This window comes from Oncorhynchus clarkii, chromosome 4 (genome assembly GCF_045791955.1).
Source record: "Oncorhynchus clarkii lewisi isolate Uvic-CL-2024 chromosome 4, UVic_Ocla_1.0, whole genome shotgun sequence".
In the NCBI taxonomy this organism is placed as follows: Eukaryota; Metazoa; Chordata; class Actinopteri; order Salmoniformes; family Salmonidae; genus Oncorhynchus; species Oncorhynchus clarkii.
This window is the reverse complement of record NC_092150.1, coordinates 58,523,611-58,547,001: the sequence shown is the minus strand read 5'-3', so window position 1 is coordinate 58,547,001 and position 23,391 is coordinate 58,523,611. Positions and strand designations below refer to the sequence as shown.

At 43.0% G+C, this 23,391-nt stretch overlaps 2 protein-coding genes across 9 annotated transcripts in view; one reads left to right on the top strand and one right to left on the bottom strand.

The window, feature by feature from the left end:
- Positions 1-6,534, top strand: part of LOC139407001 (AT-rich interactive domain-containing protein 1B-like) — a 115,423-nt gene extending 108,889 nt beyond the window's left edge. For all 7 annotated transcript variants that reach the window (XM_071150237.1, XM_071150232.1, XM_071150239.1 and 4 more), the window contains 3 exons: positions 830-1,637; positions 2,139-2,269; positions 2,762-6,534. In XM_071150237.1, coding sequence (XP_071006338.1) covers positions 830-1,637; positions 2,139-2,269; positions 2,762-4,525 — 2,703 coding nt within the window. In that variant the 3' untranslated portion in view covers positions 4,526-6,534. The remainder of the gene's footprint in view (positions 1-829; positions 1,638-2,138; positions 2,270-2,761) is intronic.
- LOC139407008 (transmembrane protein 242) overlaps positions 1-14,022 on the bottom strand; it is a 407,233-nt gene extending 393,211 nt beyond the window's left edge. The window contains exons 1-4 of one of the 2 annotated variants that reach the window (XM_071150249.1): positions 13,898-14,000; positions 13,588-13,688; positions 7,898-8,035; positions 7,590-7,748 (exon numbers count right to left, since the gene is read on the bottom strand). In XM_071150249.1, the coding sequence (XP_071006350.1) occupies positions 7,623-7,748; positions 7,898-8,035; positions 13,588-13,688; positions 13,898-13,982 (450 nt within the window). In that variant the 5' untranslated portion in view covers positions 13,983-14,000 and the 3' untranslated portion in view covers positions 7,590-7,622. Of the gene's footprint in view, positions 1-6,605; positions 7,749-7,897; positions 8,036-13,587; positions 13,689-13,897 lie in introns of those variants that run through there. The other variant, XM_071150248.1, reaches the window with a different exon arrangement.
- Positions 14,023-23,391: the final 9,369 nt, after the last annotated feature.

Here is a 23,391-nt window from a genome sequence, read left to right as displayed (position 1 = left end):
CAGAGGCCCATTATCAGCAACCATCACTCCTGTGTTCCAATGGCACGTTGTTAGCTAATCCAAGTTTATCATTTTAAAAGTCAAATTTATGATTAGAAAACCTTTTGTAATTATGTTAGCACAGCTGAAAACTGCTGATTAAAGAAGCAATAAAACTGGCATTTTTTAGACTAGTTGAGCATCAGCATTTGTGGGTTCGATTACAGGCTCAAAATGTCCAGAAACAAATAACTTTCTTCTGAAACTCGTCAGACTATTCTTGTTTTGAGAAATGAAGTCTATTCCATGTGAGAAATTGCAAAGAAACTGAAGATCTCGTACACCGCTGTGTACTACTCACTTCACAGAACAGTGCAAAATGGCTCTAACCAGAATAGAAAAAGGAGTGGGAGGCCCCGGGGCACAACTGAGCAAGAGGAAAAGTACATTAGAGTATCTAGTTTGAGAAACAAACGCCTCACAAGTCCTCAACTGGCAGCTTAATTAAATAGTACCCGCAAAACACCAGTCTCAATGTCAACAGCGAAGAGGCGACTCTGGAATGCTGGCCAGTTTCCATGCTACAATATTAATTTACAACATTAACAATGTCTACACTGTATTTCTGATCAATTTGATGTTATTTTAATGGATAGCATATATATATATTTTTTTTTATTTTATTTTTTTTTATTTTTCAAAAACAAGGACATTTCTAAGTGACCCCAAATTGTTTGAACTGTAATGTCTGTGTATGTTTGAGTAAGGTACGGCTGCAAATGAGAAGCTATCATTTTTGCAATGCACTGACTACAGTATCTAACGTGTAATGTTCTGTGTTCCCTCTCAGGGCTATAAGAGGCCAGTAGGACCAGAGGTCATGTACGGTCCCCCTGCTAAGCGCCATGAGGGTGAGGCCTACGGCATGCAGCAGTACGGAGGACAGCAGCCAGGCATGTACAGCCAGTACGGAGGGAATTACATGGGGCCAGAGCGCAGGCCCATGCAGGGCCAGTACCCTTACCCCTACAGCCGAGACCGCATGGGGGCCACCCAGGGGCCACAGCAACATGCCATGATGAGTGGTGGGCCCCCTGCTTCTTCCGGAGCCTCTGCAGAGGGCCCACAGCTTAACATGTGGCACCCCAGGACAGACATGGGCTACCCCGGGCCTTACCGTGGCCAACTGGGCCAGGGGCCCCCTTACCCTGGTTTGGGACGGGGCCCGGGGGATGACCCAGAGGGAAGGAACTCCCCAGATGGGCAGTGGCCTCCCGGACCTCCAGGCCAGCACCAGCCCCCGTATCCACCCCACTCCTCCTCTGCCTCCTCCATGCCCCCAATGGCATCCAGACAGCCCACCTCCTCCTACCAATCCAACCCCGCCATGGCCAACCACATCTCTAGAGCCCCCAGCCCCTCGCCCTTCCCCCGGCCCATGGGGGGATCCGGACCCCTGTCCCCCAACAATGGGGGCCCCTACATGGCATCTCTGAAGAAGGCAGGGATGCCCGGATCCATGCCGGGCTCACTCGGCGGAGGGATGTCAGGGCAGGGCATTCTACCTCTCCACAGAGATATCAGCTTCCCTGTGGGGTCAGTGGAGGCCACCCTGCCCAAACTCAAGGCCCGACGCAGACTTACCTCCAAGGAGACCGGTAGGAGAATGAAGCATACTAACTAAATTCATAATGGCTGCTTCCCAAATAGCACCTTATTCCCTTTATGATGCTCTACTTTTCACCACAGCTTTATGGGCCCTGGTCAAAAGTATTGCACTAAGTAGAGCAAAGCTGGGCGATATGGACAAAAATCCATATCGTGATAAATTGCCTAAATTGATTCAATAACGATTAATAGAACTATATATTTATAACAATCTGCACCATGTTTTTTTTTTCATCCTTTAAAATACTACGACTAGTTTGACTGTTGTAAGCCGTCAATTGTCTCATTAACTATCACCCATATTAGCAAACTTAATTAATTTATACTTGACATTTCTCTAGTATAGGCTACTTATCATAATGAACGATATCAGCAAAATGCCTGTGATGAGTGATCGGTACGGTCGGTGTTGATTTATGTTTCTTTTATAGTCCCAGCTCTAATATAGGTCGCTCCCCTCCGACCTCTGTACTTTGACCTCTTACCCACAGGAACTCCGGAGGCGTGGCGCGTGATGATGTCCCTTAAGTCAGGTCTGCTGGCGGAGAGCACATGGGCCCTGGACACCATCAACATCCTGCTGTATGACGACAACACTGTGTCCTCCTTCACCCTCGCACAGGTGAGACGGTGCTACACAAACCATATCCAATGTCCAATGATATCCATTATCCACGAGACGGGACTAAACCAATGATATTCCCTCCGATATCTATACTATACCATGTCGAATACAGGCCCACACCATGGCTTCATTCTAAGTGGTGTGGATATTTGACAACCTGCACCCCCTGCACATTGACTCGGTACCAGGTACCCCCTGTATAACGCCTCGTTATTGCTATTTTGTGTTACATTTTATTTTTTACTTCAGTTTATTTAGTAAATATTTTCTTAACTCCATTTCTTGAACTGCACTGTTGGTTAAGGGCTTGGAAGTAAGCATTTCACGGGAAGGTCTACACTTAGTTATATTCGGCGTATGTGACAAATATAATTTGATTTGACCATGACTGGATGATGAAGGACAAATGATTAAGCTATTGTCTATGGTCTTTCACACAATCATTTCAGAATGCACCCAACTAATATGTTGTTCCCTGTGTTATCCCAGTTGCCTGGCTTCCTGGAGCTGATCGTGGAGTACTTCCGCCGGTGCCTGATCTCCATCTTTGGGATCCTGGATGAGTATGAGGTGGGCACAGAGGGACAGAGAACGCTGCTAGGACCAATCGCAGACCAGGAGGAAGAGCCTACCGTTCCAGAGCTCGGCAGCCAATTACGCGAAGAGCAGAGGGATAACAGGCCAGAAGAGGCGGAGATAGAGAAGCCCACAGCCAACGGCAGCACAGAGGCGGCGGTCCCAGACGAAAAGACGGAGGAGCCTGTCGAGGTGACTGTGAAAGAGGAGAAGGTAGAAGGGGAAGAATCTGAGGTGGGGGCAACCACGGATCAGTCTGAGCCTCCCCAGCCCGAGGGGCCCCCAGAGCCGAGGCCCAAACAGGCCAGTAAGTACGACAAGCTGCCTATCAAGGTGGAGGAGAAGAGTGCGGCGGAGGACCAGGTGGAGGAGCGCCAGGGACTCAGCCTGCCCAGGGGCTTCAGCTCCGGCCTGCTGCACTGGAAGGCTGGAGGGGGGGACTCCACGGCCCACATCCAGACACACTTCGAGAAACGCAGCGAAGAGACAGACAGCAAGCATACAGAGGAGAGGAAGGTGGAAGAAGGGGCCGTTGTAGAGAAGACCATGACTGAGACAGCCACCGTGGACGATATGCTGAGTGCCCGACCAGGCTCTCAGTCTCTGTCAGAGAGGAACGATCTTACTGGGACGTTCTCCTTTGGAGAAGGGGCGCAGACCCAAAGCCCTATCTTGACCCTGCTGGAGGACGAGCCTCGCTGCTGGGACGAGGCGCCCCTCTCCACGGCCGAACCCTGGCAGGACGCCCTGGCCCGCCGCTGTGTCTGCGTCTCCAACATCGTCCGCGGCCTCTCCTTCATCCCAGGGAACGACAACGACATGTCCCGCCACCCAGGCCTGGTGCTGATCCTGGGGCGGCTGGTCCTTCTGCATCACCTGCACCCCCAGAGGAGGAGGACGCCCCCCAGCTACCAGAGAGAGGAGGAGCAGGGCCGGGCCTGCAGCAAGGACGAGTGGTGGTGGGACTGTTTGTCAGCCCTCAGGGAGAACACTCTGGTCACCCTGGCTAACATCTCAGGTCAACTAGACCTGTCCCTCTACCCAGAGAGCATCTGTCTGCCCATCCTGGACGGGCTGCTCCACTGGATGGTGTGTCCCTCTGCCGAGGCCCAGGACCCCTTCACCACGGCGGGCTGCTCCTCCTCCCTCACCCCCCAGAGATTGGTGCTGGAGTGCCTGTGCAAGCTGAGCATCCAGGACAACAACGTGGACCTCCTGCTGGCCACGCCACCGTTCAGCCGCCAGGAGAAGCTCTACGCCACCCTGGTGCGCCACGTGGGTGAGCGGAAGTCCCAGGTGTGCCGGGAGATGGCGGTGGCTGTGCTCTCTAACCTGGCGCAGGGGGACCCGACGGCGGCGCGTGCCATCGCTCTGCAGAAGGGCAGCGTGGGAACACTCATCGGCTTCCTGGAGGACTGCGTGGCCATGGCCCAGCACCAGCAGGGACCCCACAGCCTGCTACACCCAGCACCAGTCCCCCACCCCGAACCCCCCAGCGTTAACATGATGTGCAGGGCCGCCAAGGCTCTGCTGGCCATGGCCAAGGTGAAGGAGAACCGGCCAGAGTTTGTTCTCTACGAGAGCAGGCTACTGGATAGCTCTCTGTCCTCTGTGCTGAGCTCTGCCGTGGCGGCCATCATGTGTGAAGTACTGTTTAAGATTGGACGCTCCTCGTGACAGCCACAGGCAGAGACACAGAGGGAGGGGGGGTGCTTGGTCTGACAGCCAAGCTACAGTGAACATGAACATGGGTGTGCGCGGTATAATATTTTTATTTAAATAAAACAAAAATGTTTTTACATACAAATAAATATATAGAATATATATAGCTCCTATGCCCCATTCGCAACCTTCATTTGGGATTTTTAAATCATTTTAATACAAATATTTAATACTTTGTATTTTACATTTTTATCTATTATTTTTATTTGTCGGTTCTTTTTGTTTTAACCAAAGTTGGCACCCGATGATAGAGAACGTACTTTAGTTTTGGGGTCTCTTGCTCTTAAAAAAATGTTTGGTAATTATCCGTGGCTGTTTGTCTGTGTGGGATCTTTCTGATGGTGGTTTTCTGCAGGAAGAAGCAGACTTATTTAAATTGTGAATCATGTTGTAGATAGACCTCTTATGTATTAATGTAAAGGAAAAAAACACTGACTCAACTCTGAATATACAGATCATCATGTATCCTGTTCTGGGGGGGAGAAAGTATATTGTGCAAAAGGATTAAGGGCCTGACTCAATCAGAACCACTTTAGCCGACATCCGCATAGCTGATATTTTGATGGTGGAACTGCGTTAGAGCTGTCAAATCAGCAGGATTCCACCCTGCATCCCACTGCTGGCTTGCCTCTGAAGCTAAGCAGGGTTGGTCCCTGGATGGGAGACAAGATGCTGCTGGAGGGCCAGTAGGAGGCACCCTTTCCTCTGGTCTAAAAAACTATTTCCCAATGCCAGTGATTGGAAAGGGGGATACCTAGTCAGTTGTACAACTGAAATGTGTCTTCCGCATTTAACCCAACCCCTCTGAATCAGAGAGGTGCGGGGGGCTGCCATAATCGACATTGCCCTGTGTAGAGTGTGATGTTAAAGGGGTTCTGTGGTCACTAAAGATCCCCAAGTACTTATCGTAGGGGTGTTAACGCTGGTGTCCTGGCTAAATTCCCAATCTGGCCCTCAAATCATCCCCAGCTTCCAATTGGCTCATCCCCCTCTCACCTGTAACTATTCCCCAGCTCGTTGCTGTAAATGAGAATTTCTCAGTCTACTTACCTGGTAAAATAAAAATCTACAAGCGGCTCCTGGCATTCTACCTAAAGTGAACATTGCCATTGGCTGCATGGAGTCGCATTAAGAAAAATCCCACGCAGCCTTGTTTACAAGTTTGAACACTGGAATGTGAGAGAAAATTCCTCATTATTTCATTTGAATGATTTTCAATTCGATGGGTGTGGCTTCATGACAATAACCACAAGAGCAGCTGCTCACCAATTTGACAGCACCGACACAGTTCCACCTCCGGCACCGCTAAAACATGAGCTATACGGGTGTCTGCTATCGCTGGTTAACGCTTGATCAGATTGTAATTAGGCCTTAGTTGGCTTGTTTGGGAGAGATTATGAAATAAGCATTGCATAATAATATTACAATACCAGTATGAGGGAGACATGAGTCACCCTGTTCAACTGACTTACTTTCTGGTAACCATAGCAACAGACAGGTAAACTCTCAAACCCACGTGCAGTACTTCCCTCAGTCTTATTTTTTCTTTTTTTATATATATATATAAGCCCATGTGTATATAGAAGTTGTATATTCAGACAGCCCTATTTGGTATCTTCTCCGAGAGATGTGGTATAGAGAAGTGATGGTAGTTGATCATTATAATGGATGTTATGATTACTTTGTATTTGGTGTCATTTTATGTATTTAAAAGAATGATGTTGACTGACTGACACAGGTCTCTTGACATATAGGGATGATTTCAGTCTGACTAGTTTTGACACTTATTTAGATTGTACAGTCAGCTAACTAATAGATCACAATGGGCAGAACTGTATTCCGGAATTGAATTGTTTAAAAAAAATCATGTCCGATTGACAGTTGACATTTGATGAACATTGTTTTTCAGTAAAATGTTTATACTATATGTTCCACATGTTAAGAATAAATGTACATGAAATCTGGTTGAGCACTGTGAAGGGTGTTTGACTCTTTTGTCCAGCGATTGTAAACTGGAGAATCGTGGCAGAATGAATATGGCCAAACGTTTTTATTCACTTCCATTGTCCAAGAATCTCCTCTACAAAGTATCACAACCAACCATGTAAAAAAAAAAATGCATGCATTCATGACTAAGTCGTTTTGGATAAAAGCGTCTGCTAATTAACTGCAACCTATCAGACTGTAGATAAGTACAGAGGTTTATTGATCATATGCACGACAGATCACATACACAGAGAAGTGTCAGTTCAGCTGTAACCAACACCGTGCTCCACGTCACAGCTGTGGCATCAAATGTTTGCATGACAACATCAGGGGCGGCAGTCACAAGCACATTTAGGATGACGCACACGTATTTCTACGGCTAGCCAGGACAGTTTAAAATAGTTCAGGTCTGTTCTCGCTTTGATACTTGTCTTTCATGGGAATAGCTGATGGCAAACACTTAAATAGGTGTTACATTGGATGATGGGTCTGTTTTAAGTGAAACCAGACTGGTGCCTCACATTCAGCTGGCCAGCCTTCACTGTCTTCAGAACTGCAAACACATTTAGCTTTTTTAGTTTCATAGAACAAAAATAGAAGTGTCAATTATATCATGATGGCCTATGAAGAAATCCAAACAGCCAGAGATTACAATATTAGAAAGCAGTTGCTGCCTAGGAATACTGTGCTATCATGTTAAGTTGTCACTCATTGGCATGACAAAAATATTTTGCTTGACAACGAGCAATGGAGTTGGCAAGAGCACACAGACTGGCACTAAGCCTAACTCCTATACTAGTACAAGACAGTCCTGTGCTCTTAAATATTAAGCCTCAAATCAGAAATTAAGATTAACCATGCTGCCTCAATCCATTAGTTTAGTTTATGATTTCTCTTCCACACAAGGAGTACTCTGCATGGACTTCAGATGAGCATCGGTGAATGAGCCCAGTAACCTGCAAGTACAGCTATTGGATGCCAAGTTCCTTTCCTTCTCAGCCCATGCCACAGTAATTGTTTAAATCAGTGGTTTATTAAGGCTGCCCTGAACCAGACAGGGAGAATGTCAGCTAGATCCGTTGTTCTCTTTAGACTTGAAGATGGAGTCCCATTCCTCCGAGTTGGCCGGTCCTTCCTCGTTTTTGGGAATAGCTGGGAAAACAGACTGCATCTTCTGCCTGAACTCTGTTAGCTGTGAAGATGAAGTGGAGGTTTCTTGAGCAGTACATGCATGGACTTTATTTGTTTACATTTACTGAGTGTTAGTTAAAAGGTGTTGTTAGTCTTTCATGCTTTTCCGATGGAATGATAAGGGCAAGACCATGATGGTTAAATACGTACACTATGGACCCCCATGGCTTTCCAGACTGAGACACTGAGCAGGCCCATTCCACACCAGGCGCAGAGAGAGCCCCACCCCAGGGCACGGAGAGCCAGGGACGCCCCAGTCTCCGGTACTGCAGCAGTGGCCATTGTTCCCTTGAGAGAACACATACATACACACATGAGTTGCTCTACACATGGTTCCAAACTTAAGGTTACTTTCGTAACACCGGTTCTCTAATGACTGAGCTTTATCACCAACTCGAAGGACCTATCAAAAGCGTCTGTTGGAGACAGATGGGTAGAATGGCACTTCCTTATTAGGAGCCTCTCTCCCACTTCTCTTTCTCACGCTCTTGCAACCAGGGGAATGCGGTGCTACATCTCACTCATCAGAGAACCGGAGTTACTTGTTTCAATGTATCACTATGGGGATATGGCTGCAAAACATGCTCTTCGAAGCCTGGGTAGTCCCAACCCTCAGAGACGACAAAACAGGGAGTATGCACCAAGAGAGAGGGGGGGAGGGGTGATTACAAAGTGAGGGGAAGCCCAATTCAGCTCACATAATCTTAGTTTAATGAGATGTACCTAATAGGTTAACTCCTATAGGAGAGGGCCCTTTCTGTTCAGTCATACCATTTCTAAAAAAAAAACTGTAAAAACAGAGCGTGCATAAGGGTGCTGGCACTCTCTTCCTTTTTCCTGACTATGCCCCGAGGGCGAAAGCATTCCGGTGAGGGTAGAGAATTGCTTTGTTGCTTGTAGTTACTCCACATAATTAACCTAAATGCCAGAGTGAAAATAATACGGAATACAAATATTCCAAAACATGTATCCTGTATGGAACAAGGCACTAAAGTAATTTTTTTTAAAGCAAAGGAATAAACTTTTGGGCCTAAATGCAAAGCTTTGTGCTTGGGGCAAACATCCCATCCCTGAGTAACTGCCTCCTTATTTTCAAGCATGGTGGTGGCTGCCTCATGGTATGCTTGACATCGTCAAAGACTGGGGAGTTTTTCAGGATAAAAATAAACAGGATGGAGCTTAAGAACAGGCAAAATCCAAGAGGGAAACCAGCTTCAGACTGCTTTACAGCAGACACAGGGAGAGGACTTCACCTTTCAGTACGACAATAACCTACACTGGTTGCTTACCAAGAAGACTGAATGTTCCTGAGATTTTAAATCCACTTAAAAAATCTATAGGAAGACTTAAATTGCTGTATAGCCATGATACCCAACACCATGACAGCTTGAATATATATATATTTTTTTAATTGTTCAAAGCTCGTTATAAAGACTCACAGCCCTAATCGCTGCCAAAGGTGTTTCTAACATGGGGTGAATTCTTAGCTTATCAAGGTATATTAGTATTTTATTTTCATTAATTTAAAAAACGATATCCACGTTTTTATTCTACTTCAACAGAGTATTTTGTATAGATCAAAAATGTTTTTAAAAAATGTTTTATCCAACTTTGTAACAAAATGTGGAAAAAAATCAAGGGGGTGAATACTTATGATACCCACTGTACATGAGTTGATCTACACATGTGAGCAGAAAACAACATCTTAAAGGAGGTGAAAACTGTTAGCCACCCTGCAAACGGAATTGATCTAACTGAAAGAGAAACTCTAAACCTACCCTGGAAGAGGAGCTGTCTTTCAAGGTTACGTCACAAATGGCACCCTATTCCTTATATAGTGCACTACTTTTAACCAGGCCTCTGATCAAAAGTAGTGCACTATGCAGGGAAAAGTGTACCATTTGGGATGCATCCAAGACTGAAGAAGCGGTTTAGAAACCAGACGCAGGTCACTAATATTATTACCTCTTAATGTAATTATTGTCCATGTGGCCTGCTCATTAGATTAGCTATTATTAGAGTTTGGCCAGACTCACTGTAGCTCTTCCTAGATGGTTAAAAGGCTGCCTGAAGAGATTTGATTTAGTGTAGGCTAGTCAGTGTCCATCAACATCAGCTGCCTATCCCTAGTGTTGCATATAATGTTACCAACGGTCTTATTTTACGTCTGATTCTTTACGAGTTGTTTTGCTCTGATGGGTATGAGCGGTCCTGTGAGTGTGCTACAAACATGTCTTATGGAGTTTGGTCACTTTGGGCAAACTCTCTTCTCAAAACCAGCCATAAGTCATAACAGCATGAAATCTACATATGCAAGTTGCCAGATTCATGTATGAGATACCAGAGACAGCCCTGGTTCCATGACAAACAAGCCTTGAAATCTGCTCTTTACAGTGCCTCCATTAACATAACAGTGACATGTTAACTGTCTAGCAATCTCGTCAGGTTCTGGACAATCTCTACAGTCCATCTCTGTTCTCTGTGAAAGAAGCACTCCAGCCAGCCAGTGTGACCTCACAACCGCATACCTCTTACAAAGCACTAAATCAAATTTGACCACTTTACAAGGCATTTTCGGCTGAGATTGATGTTTACAAAGATGGCCCTATGGGCTTAAAAATAGACTTAAAAATCCAACAAAGGCACCACTATGCTGCTGGGCCAAGTATATCTTCATAACTAATATCAGCTCAGAACTTGTGACTGTCCCAAATGGCACCCTATTCCCTAAATAGTGCACTACTTTGTCCAGAGCCCTGGGCCTGTATTCACAAAGCATCTCAGAAAAGTTCCTAGGAATCCTGTTAAAGCCCGTTTAAAGACTAAAAAAAATCTCTCAGCTCAAAGTAACATTTCTCAGCTGGTAATCAGACAGTTTGCGGTACCACAAAGGAAAGATGGCAATGCCTCATCGTGATTGTTGCATGACCCCTTTCCAGTACACAACACACTGACGCGCTCGACTCTTGCTGGCAGTAAGAAAGCCATCTCCATCTGCACCCATTCAACATAGATTTACAACTCTTTACTTCAACAAAATACATTGTTGGAGTTCTCATACACTTACAATGATGTTTAGATTTCTGTTTTAATATTCGCTAAGATTATATTTGTTTGATCTTTGCAAAATAACTATTTTGGGTGTAGCAATTGTTAGCTCGAATGCTAACGCTCATTGATATAGGCTGTAGCCAAAGAGATTTAACTGGTTGAAGTGTTTAAGTATAATGCAGTTGATTTGCGGTGATGACACAAACATTATATTAAGCAGGACTAGGGCGGTCACAAACCTTTGTCAGCCAATGATTGTCAGGCAAATAACGGTTGGTCTCACGGTAATTGACAGTTAATTAACAAACACATTTAGCATCTCCTGGCTTCGACACACAGCCACTAATGCAGACCTTTGGAACATCTACATTTTAAAAAGTCTAACAAATCCATGTAATATAACCTTCACAATAAATCCATGATTTATTTTAGACAAGTTTAAAGAGGCATGATATGAAGAAAATGTAGTCTATTTCAGAAGAATAGCATACTCTTGAGTTGTTCTTATGTTAGGTCCTGGTGTGGCTATGCCAAATGGCTGTGGGCTACACAAGTTAATTTAGCTGACAAAATTGGCTTAGAATTCCGTGGCATTATTTTAAAGTATAAAGAATAAAATTGAACAAAGCTGAATAAAATAGAAAGGATATTTTCTCCAAACAATGAGGAAGTGCGCACACGCGGCTACTCTAATGAGCGGTTAACAAATAAATAGGTACTTCTATATGCTTAATTTAGAGTTATTAATGTAACTTTAGTTGTTCTTCAAACGTTGGGCTATATGTTTGGATTTTTAATACATTGTAAGGCTGAATGATGAGACTAATGATGATTTGAAAAAAACTTGCTTGAAAGGCATGAGCTCTGCTTTGTTTTTTTGAGTAGGCTGTACATATTTCAATAGTCTCTCATTCACAACTTGACAAGCATGTGATAATGCCTGGAATTTTACGGTGGCATCCCCTTTGTGGCTGTAATGCTCAATTTAGAGTGGACCATCATCATGCACCCGTCTCAACTGGGGCAGTGGGAAATAAAATACATGTCATCTATGCTTTTAAATAGCGAATGGAGGACTCTTTTCCTGTGGGTTATTTTCATGCCAGCCAGGTTGGCTATACTCCTGTTGTAAAGATAAACAATGTGCTTAATATTAGGAATTTGATAAATAAATATAGTAGGCCTAGTCTATAGAAAGCTAATAGGACAACCCTATTTTTAGTAGAGGCCATCACTCTGTTTTCTCGCACAATTGCATAGCCTATAGAAATGTTGCGCAACATGAGCTCATGAAGTTTGATTCGATTTTCGATTACATTTGCATTGATGTCAGGTGATTAGAGGGACAATAGAGTGCTGAGTACCAGGCAGTTAGCAAGCTTGGTAGGCTACTAATGATCAGCATCAGCTTGGAGAAGCCTAATTACCGTGACTAAACGGTCACGTGGAATTTGACTGCGTTCATGACTCGTGACCGCCGGTGTGGCGATAATTTGGTCATAGCAACAGCCCTAAGCAGGACATTCATACGAGCCTTAAAATCTAATTGTAATCCAAAAGTAGTGTGAAATGCACTCATAAGCAACATGTAAATAGAGCCTTTTTCTTTGCTGCTGTTCTGTAAGAACTCCCTCCCCCTTGTTCTGCCACCAACTTGCGTGCATCGTCCTAGTGTGGAAATCTTTGCAAACACAGAAAGGGGTCTATACAGCATGCTTCAGACCACGACAGTGAATGTGAGCATATATCAAATGTTGTAATGGTAAAACATTTTATAAAACATTTGCCTGACAGGATCTTAATTATTGCCATGCATAGCCTTTTTTAATCACATGTTTATGGTTGTTAAAAGTGTCATTTGCACAATATTACCGTTATCAACACACTCATCGTCACTCCCGTTTAACAACTAAATTGCTTTGGCACCGTAGGCATCAAGTCACTTGCAGATAATGTTGCATACAACGTCGACAGGCCATCATTTTCATCAAACACTATCAAAGTTAACATAAGCACTATAGATGCCTTCAATTGCATAATTTATATGCATGCCCAATTGAGGGATATTTGTAACAACGTGATGTGGCGTTCCAAATGGATAACTTGAAATAACATGAACTAAGTAATTAAATAATCCAAAGAAAATCATGTATTTATTAGCCTAGTAGTTATAAGTATTTAGGCATGTCAGGTAAAATATGTCTTGTGAAATTGTCAAGAGATACTACTGTTACATGTAAATCTAGATTATTTATGGATTAATAAAATATCAAAACATTATTAACTCAAAAGCAATTGCATGTGACAGAAACCACTGACTCGCTGCAATTTTCTATTATCAAGACACCTGCTGGTAACTTAACTGGTTAGGACAGCTTATTGGGTGTCCTAAATACTGTAACTGTTTGAATCCCCAAGCAGACTAGGTGAAAAATCTGTTGATGTGCCCTTGAGCAAGGCATTTAACGCTGATTGCTCCTGTAAGTCACTCTGGATAAGAGTGTCTACTAAGTTACCAAAATGTAAACATTATCCCACCAATGTAGCAATTTTGTAGAACAGCAGTTACAGGGTAAGCACACTTGCTACCAATTGTGCTGTGCCATCAAGATACAGTTGTTCTTGCCTTGCATACATGGAGGTCAAGGAATGCAATTAATGCCTTTACATTTCAGACATTGTCATTATGTAGCCCAGCCCTATATAATATCACTTCGTCATGGGTCAAGACTAACATGAATGTGACTTAACCTGTATGTAATGCTGTAGCTATATCAAATCATAGCTACCTTGCTAAACCAGCCTGGACTCTTTTTCTTGGCCAAGGCTAACGTGGAGCCGAATCCTGCTATCATCCCAGCAGATGCGACAGTCGTCAGGAAAGCTGCACCTGAAAAAGGTCGATGGGACGTTGGTTATGGGTCTCAAAAAATGATCAGGTGAGTAATCAACTATACTAGCTACTGTACTAGCTAGCCAATAATTCAATACTTTGCAGTGAGTCTGTCAGGGTCAAGCTAATGTAGCTAACAACAGCAATACAAAAACCGAATTAACTGTGCAAACAGTGAAACAATTGTTAAATAAGCAGTCGCTTGCCTTTCATTTGCTGTAGTTTGTCGTCGTTATCTGTCACAATTGCAGTAGTGACATTCAAACTCGTGTTTTCTTTCTCAGCTGTCATTTTGTAAAAAGGCAAGCCTCTGTCCGTCACTTAAAGAATTCCGGTGGAAACATGCTAGGAACATTTAATTCGTTTTTAACGTTCTGTCACGAAAATCTAAGCCATTTTAGGGCTACCGAATCAATACATCGTAGTATAATGATTCAGTACTGTGCATTTGAACATGGGAATGTATATTTCCATTTGAGAGTTAAATACATGTACGGGTACAACGATTCCCATGACACTACGTCAGTGGTGTAAAGTCCTTAAGTAGTACTTTAAAGTATTTTTAAGGGGTATGTACACTTAGCTTTACTATTTATATTTTTGTTAACTTTTACTTCACTACATTCCTAAAGAAAATAAATGTACTATTTACGCCATACATTAACACACAAAAGTACTCATTACATTTCGAATGCTTAGCAGAACAGGAAAATTGTCAAATTCACGGACTTAATCACGATAACATCCCTGGTCATCCCTACTGCCTCTGACCGGTCTGACTCACTAAACACAAATTATCACTAAACACAAATGACTGGGTGACTTTCACTTTTGCTTGAGTCATTTTCTATTGAGGTATCTTTTTTTTTTTTTTTTAATCTATTTTACTCAAGTATGACGATTGGGTACTTATTCCACCACTACACTACTTGCGTGCGCTCGTATCTGTCCACTGACGTGTGCTCGCTCACATGTGTTTGTAGGAGCTGCATTACATTATAGGCAGCGGCATCGTGAGACTGTCCTTTTAGTCATACAAATGTCCCATGCTTTCAAACAATGAACACAAAAATGCGCTCCACAACGAGACTATGATATTGTACTATAATAATTGGGATGATGTGAGATGTATCAAAGCATCCTGCTGGACATCACTAGCCCACTACCTGTAGCGTCTATTCATGAAAATACAGTATCTTCTGGTCGGGGGAGTTTTCTGAAGAGCCAGTGACGACCCTTCATTCAAGCAGGTGGGGCAGAGTCTGTTTTGCATGTTATTTTGGCATTAATACTTGCCACATATCAGTTTTCAAACAATGTAAAATAATATACATCTCATTGAGTTAATAAAGCTGCATACAAACATGGTCTCTTTTGTTTTCTTGAGTAAGGCAGCTCCAAAAATGCAGGTGTTTCAGCCTAGCTCGGTGCTTTCTGTGGTGTTGGGGCAAGTGAGCAGAAAATACAAAGCGTTGTGCTGTAATTAGCTCAGTGTTCTGTCACTCATGGGGACTTTATGTCACTGCCAAGTGTAAGAGGAGACATTGGAAATTCTAGCCCTTAGGCTGCTGTCATGGAAGTGCCCATCCAAGAAGGCTCAAGGTCATTGGTCACAGATAAAATGATGTCAAATCATGTTATATGTTCAGTAGCGTTGATTGTGAAAGTATGATGTTGACATGATCAGTCCAATCTTAGCTAGCAGTCATCATCATGAATCAAGTTGACAATCTACTGGCAAATCATTTTTAATCCTTGTCATATGAAGAGAAATAATGAAGAGAAATGATAGATAAAAACTTGTCGGTGCTCATCGGCCATTGGACATAAACATTACACAACAAGTTACACAACAAGTTGGTAATCGCAAATTCAACGAGTGGTTTTGAAGGAATCAGTGACAGTGGCTCTGTGGTCCCAAATCTGGGATTAAGAGGCTCTTTTCCAAATTTAAAATGATAAACATTCCCATTGGCCATGCTGTCAATGAAGCATGATTTGTGCCACACCCAAAACAACTGTTAACTCAGAAGGCCGAGATCCTACTTGGTGAACACTGTAGAAATGGCCCATGTTCTGAATTTGGTCGCTGTACAATTCAAAAGTGCTAAACAAATAGTTTATATTGAATAACATTACGTCCGTCCAAACTCGCTCATTGTCTTAATCAAAATTACTGATGGCCTCTTATCCACTTCGTCCCCTTATGCCATAGTTTGCACATCTCAATTGGCATTAGAAACCACATTGGTTTATTAAGCAAGTCAGCCATGTTTTTTTTAAAGGCAGTAAATGAGGCTGAATGAACTGTTTCGCTGCCAGACAAGGCTGCGCTGATAGCCAGGTGTAGCAGTGGTAAGATGTTGGGACTGCTGTTGGGATGGCTTTATGTTGGCCCTAACAGTTTGTGGGCACCGTTTGTCGCCATTACAGTGCAATTAATGTATGGTTTAGTGTTGTATTGTGTTGTGTTGTGTAGTGACTTTGCTGGCATGCATCCCACTGGTTTTGGAAACATAAGGAATGTATCTTTCATATCAGCAATAAGTATATTTCAAAAACAAAAGGTTAAATTAAAGATGCAATTAGCGAAAGTGTAGTTCGTAGGCTGGAGGCACACATAGCCTTATGGATCTGTGCAAACCTGCTACAGTAAGTGTATATTTTTAGTTTGAAAGATTGTTTCTGATAAGTTCCATGTTTTGTAAACCCTATTCCAAGTGATTTTCTGCCAGGTCTCATAGATTACACGTAACATAGTAAACGTAAATCCAGGGAATGTAAATCCGTTTGGTATGGTAACATAAGACAGGTTACTTAAGGCAAAAAAATGAAAGGAGGGTGGTTGGTCGGGGTGGATGAGTAGGAATATAACTCAAACGTCTATCAACGCGATGGTTGCATGTTTAAGTCTCATCAAGGACAACTTTAGCATTTTAGCTAATTAGCAACTACTTGCTACTTTGCAACTACTTAGCATGTTAGCTGACCCTTCCCCTAACCTTAACCCCTTGCCTTCTAGCGACCTTAACACAAGACCTCATCTTGGTGTAACGGATAAGGTGTTGGGTTGACAGTCGCTGGACCTGGGTTTCAAATAAAAATGTATAATCAAATCAAATGTTATTTGTCACATGCGCCGAATACAACAGTGAAATGCTTACTTACAAGCCCTTAACCAACAATGCAGTTTAAGAAAATACCTATGTAAAAAAAGTAAGTGATAAGAAAAACAAATAATTAAAGAGCAGCAGTAAATAACAATAGCGGGGCTATATTTGTATACATTTTTTATTTTAACTTTATTCAACTAGGCAAGTCAGTTAAGAAATGACAGCCTAGGAACAGTGAGTTTACTGCCTTGTTCAGGGGCAGAACGACAGATTTTTACCTTGTCGGCTCAGGGATTCAATCTTGCAACCTTTCGGTTACTAGTCCAACGCTCTAATCACTAGGCTACCTGCAGGGGGTACCGGTTCAGAGTCAATGTGCTGGGCACCAGTGTTGAGGTAATTATGTACATGCAGGTAGGGTTATTAAAGTGGCTATTCATAGATAATAACAGAGAGTAGCAACAGTGTGGGGGTGCAAATAGCCTGGGTAGCCATTTGATTAGCTGTTCAGGAGTCTTATGACTTGTGGGTAGAAGCTGTTTAGAAGCCTCTTGGACCGGCGGTCTGGTACCGTTTGCCGTGTGATAGCAGAGAGGACAGTCTATGACTAGGGTGGCTGGAGTCATTGATAGTTTTTAGAGCCTTCCTCTGACACGGCTGGTATAGAGGTCCTGGATGGCAGGAAGCTTGGCCCCGGTGATGTACTGGGCCGCACGGACTACCCTCTGTAGTGTCTTGCGGTCAGAGGCCGAGTAGTTGCAATACCAGGCAGAGATGAAACCCGTCAGGATGCTCTCGATGGTGCAGCTGTAAAACCTTTTGAGGATCTGAACCAAATCCATGCCAAATCTTTTCAGTCTCCTGAGGGGGAATAGGTTTTTGTCGTGCCCTCTTCACAACTGTCTTGATGTGCTTGATTCCATGTTAGTCTGATGCTGATGTGTCAATGAATTTCTCCACCTCCCAAAAATCAAAATATTAATCCACTATAATCAGAAAAGGAACGTTCTTTACTGTGAACAAATCCATTCCCACTTTAGACCAAGGACGTGCTGGTACGTCATGTGGGTGCAGCGTTTCCTTTTGATGCTTAGGTAGATTAGCATTACATATGCTGCACACAGCCACAAAGTGTTTAATTTCTTGGGTCATGTTGGGCCGGAATACTGAGTCTCTGGCTTTGCTGATACTTGCTTTGACCCCTGAGTGCTCTGCATGGGTATGAGAGAGAATCCTTGGGTGTAGAGTGTCTGGCACTACCACCCTGTCGCCTTTGTAGACAACCTCTTCCTGCATTGTGAATTAGTCTCTGTATGTCCAGTAGTCCTTCACCAGGATGGGTGTACTCTTTCTTCTATCTGGCCAGCCCCATTAGGATAAAAGACTGAAGAATTTGAGAAGTCTTGTCCTCTGCTGAATGAGCTTTGATAGCATCCTTTGTCTGTGGGGAGATGTTTTGATCAGTAGCATAGTACACATCTTCAACCTCAGCCTGTAGAGCATATACTGTCTCATTTGTCTGATATTGCAGGTAACTAGCTGTTGGTAGTGCTGCTCTAGACAAGAAATCTGCAATGTGAAGCTCTACTCCTTTCTTGTATACTACCTGTAGTTTGTAATTGTATTTATTATTATTATGCACTATTATAGCACTCTTCGAGGGGTCCAGCAAAATTAAGGCAGTTTATACCATTTTTAAAAACATTACAATACATTCACAGATTTTACAACACACTGTGTGCCCTCAGGCCCACTTTGAGCCAGGAGAGCCAGGAGAGAGCCAGGAGAGATTGACATGCATATTATTAATATTAGCACTCTGTGTACATCCAAGGGCCAGCCATGCTGCCATGTTCTGAGCCAATTGCAATTGCAAAGTCCTTTTTTTATGGCACCTGACCACACGACTGAACAGTTGTCAAGGTGCGACAAAACTAGGGCCTGTAGGACCTTCCTTGTTACTAGTGTTGTTAAGAAGGCAGAGTAGCGATTTATTATGGACAGATTTCTCCCAATCTTAGCTTCTGTTGTATCAATATGCTTTGACCATGAAAGTTTACAATCCAGGGTTACTCCAAGCAGTTTAGTCATCTCAACTTGCTCAATGTCCACGTTATTTATTACAAGATTTAGTTGAGGTTTAGTGAATGATTTGTTCCAAATACAATGCTTTTAGTTTGGGAAATATTTAGGGCTAACGTATTACTTGCCACCCACTCTGAAACTAATTGCAACTCTTTGTTGAGTGTTGCAGTCCTTTCAGTCACTGTGTTAGCTGTATAGTGTTGAGTCATCCGCATACATAGACACTCTGGCTTTACTCATAGTCAGTGGCATGTCGTTAGTAAAGATTGAAAAAAGAAAGGGGCCTAAACAGCTACCCTGGGGAATTTCTGATTCTACCTGGATTATGTTTGAGAGGCTTCAATTGAAGAACACCCTCTGTGTTCTGTTAGACAAGTAACTCTTTATCCACATTATAGCAAGGGGTGTAAAGCCATAACACATATGTTTTTCCAGCAGCAAACTATGATCGATAATGTCAAAAGCTGCACTGAAGTCTAACAAGACAGCCCCCATAATAATTTTATCAATTTCTCTCAGCCAGCCATCAGTCATTTGTGTAGTACTGTGCTTGTTGAGTGTCCTTCCCTATAAGCGTGCTGAAAGTCTGTTGTCAATTTGTTTATTGTGAAATAGTATTGTATCAGGTCAAACCATTTTTTTCCAGAAGTTTATTAAGGGTTGGCAAGAGGCTGATTGGTTGACTATTTGAGCCAGTAAAGGGGGCTTTACTATTCTTGGGTAGCGGAATTACTTTAGCTTTCGTCCAGGCCTGAGGGCACACACTTTCTAGTAGGCTTAAATTGAAGATGTGGCAAAAAGGAGTGGTAATATCGTCTGCTATTATCCTCAGTAATTTTCCATCCAGATTGTCAGACCCCGGTGGCTTGTCATTGTTGATAGACAACAATACTTTTTTCAACTCTTCCACACTGACTTTAATTCAAAAGAATTCAAAAGTACAATTACCGTCTTTCACAATTTGGTCCGATATACTTGGATGTGTAGTGTCAGCGTTTGTTGCTGGCATGTCATCCCTAAATTTGCTTATCTTGCCAATGAAAAAGTCATTCACGTAGTTGGCAATATCAGTTGGCTTTGATGAATGAGCCATCTGATTCAATGAATGTAATTTAAGGTGCCCCAAAGCCTTTTACTATCATTCTTTATATAATTTATCTTTGTTTCATATTATAGTTTATTTAGTTTAGTCACATGATTTCTTAATTTGCAGAACGTTTGCCAATCAGTTGGGCTACCAGACTTATTTGCCATACCTTTTGCCTCATCCCTCTCAACCACACAATTTTTCAATTCCTCATCAATCCAGGGGGATTTAACAGTTTTTACAGTCATTTTCTTAATGGGTGGGTGCTTATTAGTAACTGGAATAAGCAATTTCATAAATGTGTCAAGTGCAGCGTCTGGTTTCTCCTCATTATACACCACAGTCCAGCAAATATTATTTACATCAACAACATATGATTCACTACAAAACTTCTTGTATGACCTCTTATACACTATATTAGGCCCAGCCTTTGGAACTTTGGTTTTTCTAGATATTGTATTGTATTATATTATATTGTGATCACTACATCCTATGGATTTGGATAAAGCTTTAAAGAAAAATTCTGCAGCATTAGTAAAGATGTGATCAATACATGTTAAGGATTTAATTCCTGTGCTCTTTGTAACTATCCTGGTAGGTTGACTGACAACCTGAACCAGGTTGCAGGCACTGGTTACAGTTTGAAGTTTTTTTCCTGAGTGGGCAGCTAGATGAAAGCCAATCAATATTTAAAATCACCTAGAAAATATACTTATCTGCTTATATCACATACATTATCAAGCATTTCACAATTATCCAGATACTGACTGTTAGCACTTGATGGTCTATAGCAGCTTCCCACAAGAACAGGCTTTAGGTGAGGCAGATGAACCTGTAGCCATATTACTTCAACAGTATTTAATATTAGATCTTCTCTAAGCTTTACAGGAATGTGGTTCTGAATACAGACCGCAACACCCCCCCCGTTGGCATTTCTGTCTTTTCGATAGTCATTATAACCATGTATTGCTACCACTGTATCAAAGGTATTATCTAAGTGAGTTTCAGATATAGTCAGAATATGAATGTCATCTGTTACAAGCAAGTTATTGACTTCATGGACCTTGTTTCTCAGGCTGCATATTGTTAATATGAGCTATTTTAAGCACTTTTATGGTTTGCTTCATTGTTTTAATGCTTTACTGGGAAGCTCATCAGAAGTAGACTTGCTCATATTATTTATGTTGGAGCTGATTGTGCAGCTCACCCTGCACTAAGTGGTCTTCCTACTAGGGCACACCACCTCAGTGCTAACAGTGTAACTGGTTCATAGGTTCATGATTACTGCATACAATATCTGTAGGATAAACAGAGGTATTCGGTGCAATTAGGGTCACATAAATTAAGTTACCTACATTGTGTTTGCCAATGCCTCTAGGATCATGTACATTAGATGCAGCATTATGACAACTCATTGTCACAATTGTAGGGACTAACTGAGCTGGCCTTGGATCATTGAAAAGTCATTGTTTCAAAGCAGCCTTGAAATGCGTGGGCAGAGTCCAGGAGCCATGATGATTTGGATGGACTCCATCATTCCTGCAGAGTATCTTCTGTTTCCAGAAGGTGTCAAAGTTATCAATAAAAGTGACTCCAGCAGAGCTACAGTAATATTTTAGCCAGATGTGTAATGCCAGCAGAATCTTTCACACATGCGGCCCAATGGTGGTAATGGACCTGAACTGATTGCCCATTTTTTGGAGTCTTAATGGAGTCTTAGTTCTTTAAAATCAATTTTCAAATGTTCCGAGCTAGCCCTCCTGATGTCGTTTGACCCCACATGGACTACGACAGTGTCAGCTCCTGGCAACAGTCGGAAGCAGCCCTTAACCACTGCAGCCTCCTGATAACGCTGAAGCTTTAGCATCAACCTTTGAAGTCGCTTTTTTTTTTACCCCGTTTTTTTCTCCCCAATTTCATGGTATCCAATTGTTGTAGTAGCTACTATCTTGCTACAACTCCCGTAGGGGCTCGGGAGAGATGAAGGTTGAAAGTCATGCGTCCTCCGATACACAACCCAACCCATCCAACCCGGAAGCCAGCCGCACCAATGTGTCGGAGCAAACACCGTGCACCTGGCAACCTTGGTTAGCGCGCACTGCGCCCGGCCCGCCACAGGAGTCGCTGGTGCGCGATGAGACAAGGATATCCCTACCGGCCAACCCCTCCCTAACCCGGACGACGCTAGGCCAATTGTGCGTCGCCCCACAGACCTCCCGGTCGCGGCCGGTTACGACAGAGCCTGGGCGCGAACCCAGAGTCTCTGGTGGCACAGCTGGCGCGGCAGTACAGCGCCCTTAACCACTGCGCCACCCGGGAGGCCAGAAGAGGATTTTTGAAGATAACTTCAAGCGACTTGTGATCAGTGTGCACCGTGATAAAGTCCCCGCCATGAAGGTATTGATCAAAACGGTCACAGGCGAACACTATGGCTAGGCACTCCTTTTCAATTTGGGAATATCCTTGCTCCGTGGGTCTCAATGTCCTTGAAGCAAATGCAATGGGCTGCCCCTTCTGCAGGAGCGCTGCCCCTAGGCCTTTGTCACTTGCATCACATTGTAGGGTCACTTCTTCAGAGAGGTCATAGTACCTCAGTCTTGGTTGGTTGCTTACCAATTTCTTGATTTGCTCCAATGCATCATCACGTTGAAGAAGCCATGCCCACAGCACATTCTTTATTGGTCAGCCAACCCAATGGCTCACATACGTCAGACATAGGAGGTAAGAATTTGGCTAAGTAATTTACAAAACCAAGCAGTCGCTGCAATGCTTTTGCGTCTGTAGGTGGCGGCATTTGCTGTACTGCCTCCACCTTCTTGGGGTCTGGCTTCAGGCCTTAAGCTGTCAAAATATGTCCCAGAAATGTAATACTTGTGAACCGGAGCTTAACTTTGCCTTTATCTGCACACTTTAGGAAAATTGAATTTTCATACAACCCCATGTGCTGGGCATTTGGCTCTTGCGTGTGTTGATCCACAGTACATGCACCATCTTTAGTATTTTTCCATCTTGCATCACTGTCTGATGAATGTTTCCATTTTTTATCAACATGGTCTCTGTATTTGTTCTGAGTGGCATAATTTACAGATTCTGCCTGTTCAGGGACAGTGTTGATCTTTTTTAATTGGATCTGCATCTGTTCGCTTGCTTTGCATATATCTATGGCTTTAGACAGCGTAAGTTGTGGTTCGCACAGCATACTTGCTCTTACTCTGTTATCTTTACACCCAATCACAAGTCTGTCTCTGATCATTTTGTCTGTCATTGATTCTAAATAACATGAATCAGACAATTGACGTAGCCTCACAACATATTTTACCAGACGTCTCTGCTTGAGTTTGTTCACGTGTTAAAAATAAATCTTTCATAAATCACATTACGACTGGGTTCAAAATGTCTTTGTAAAACGTCAAGG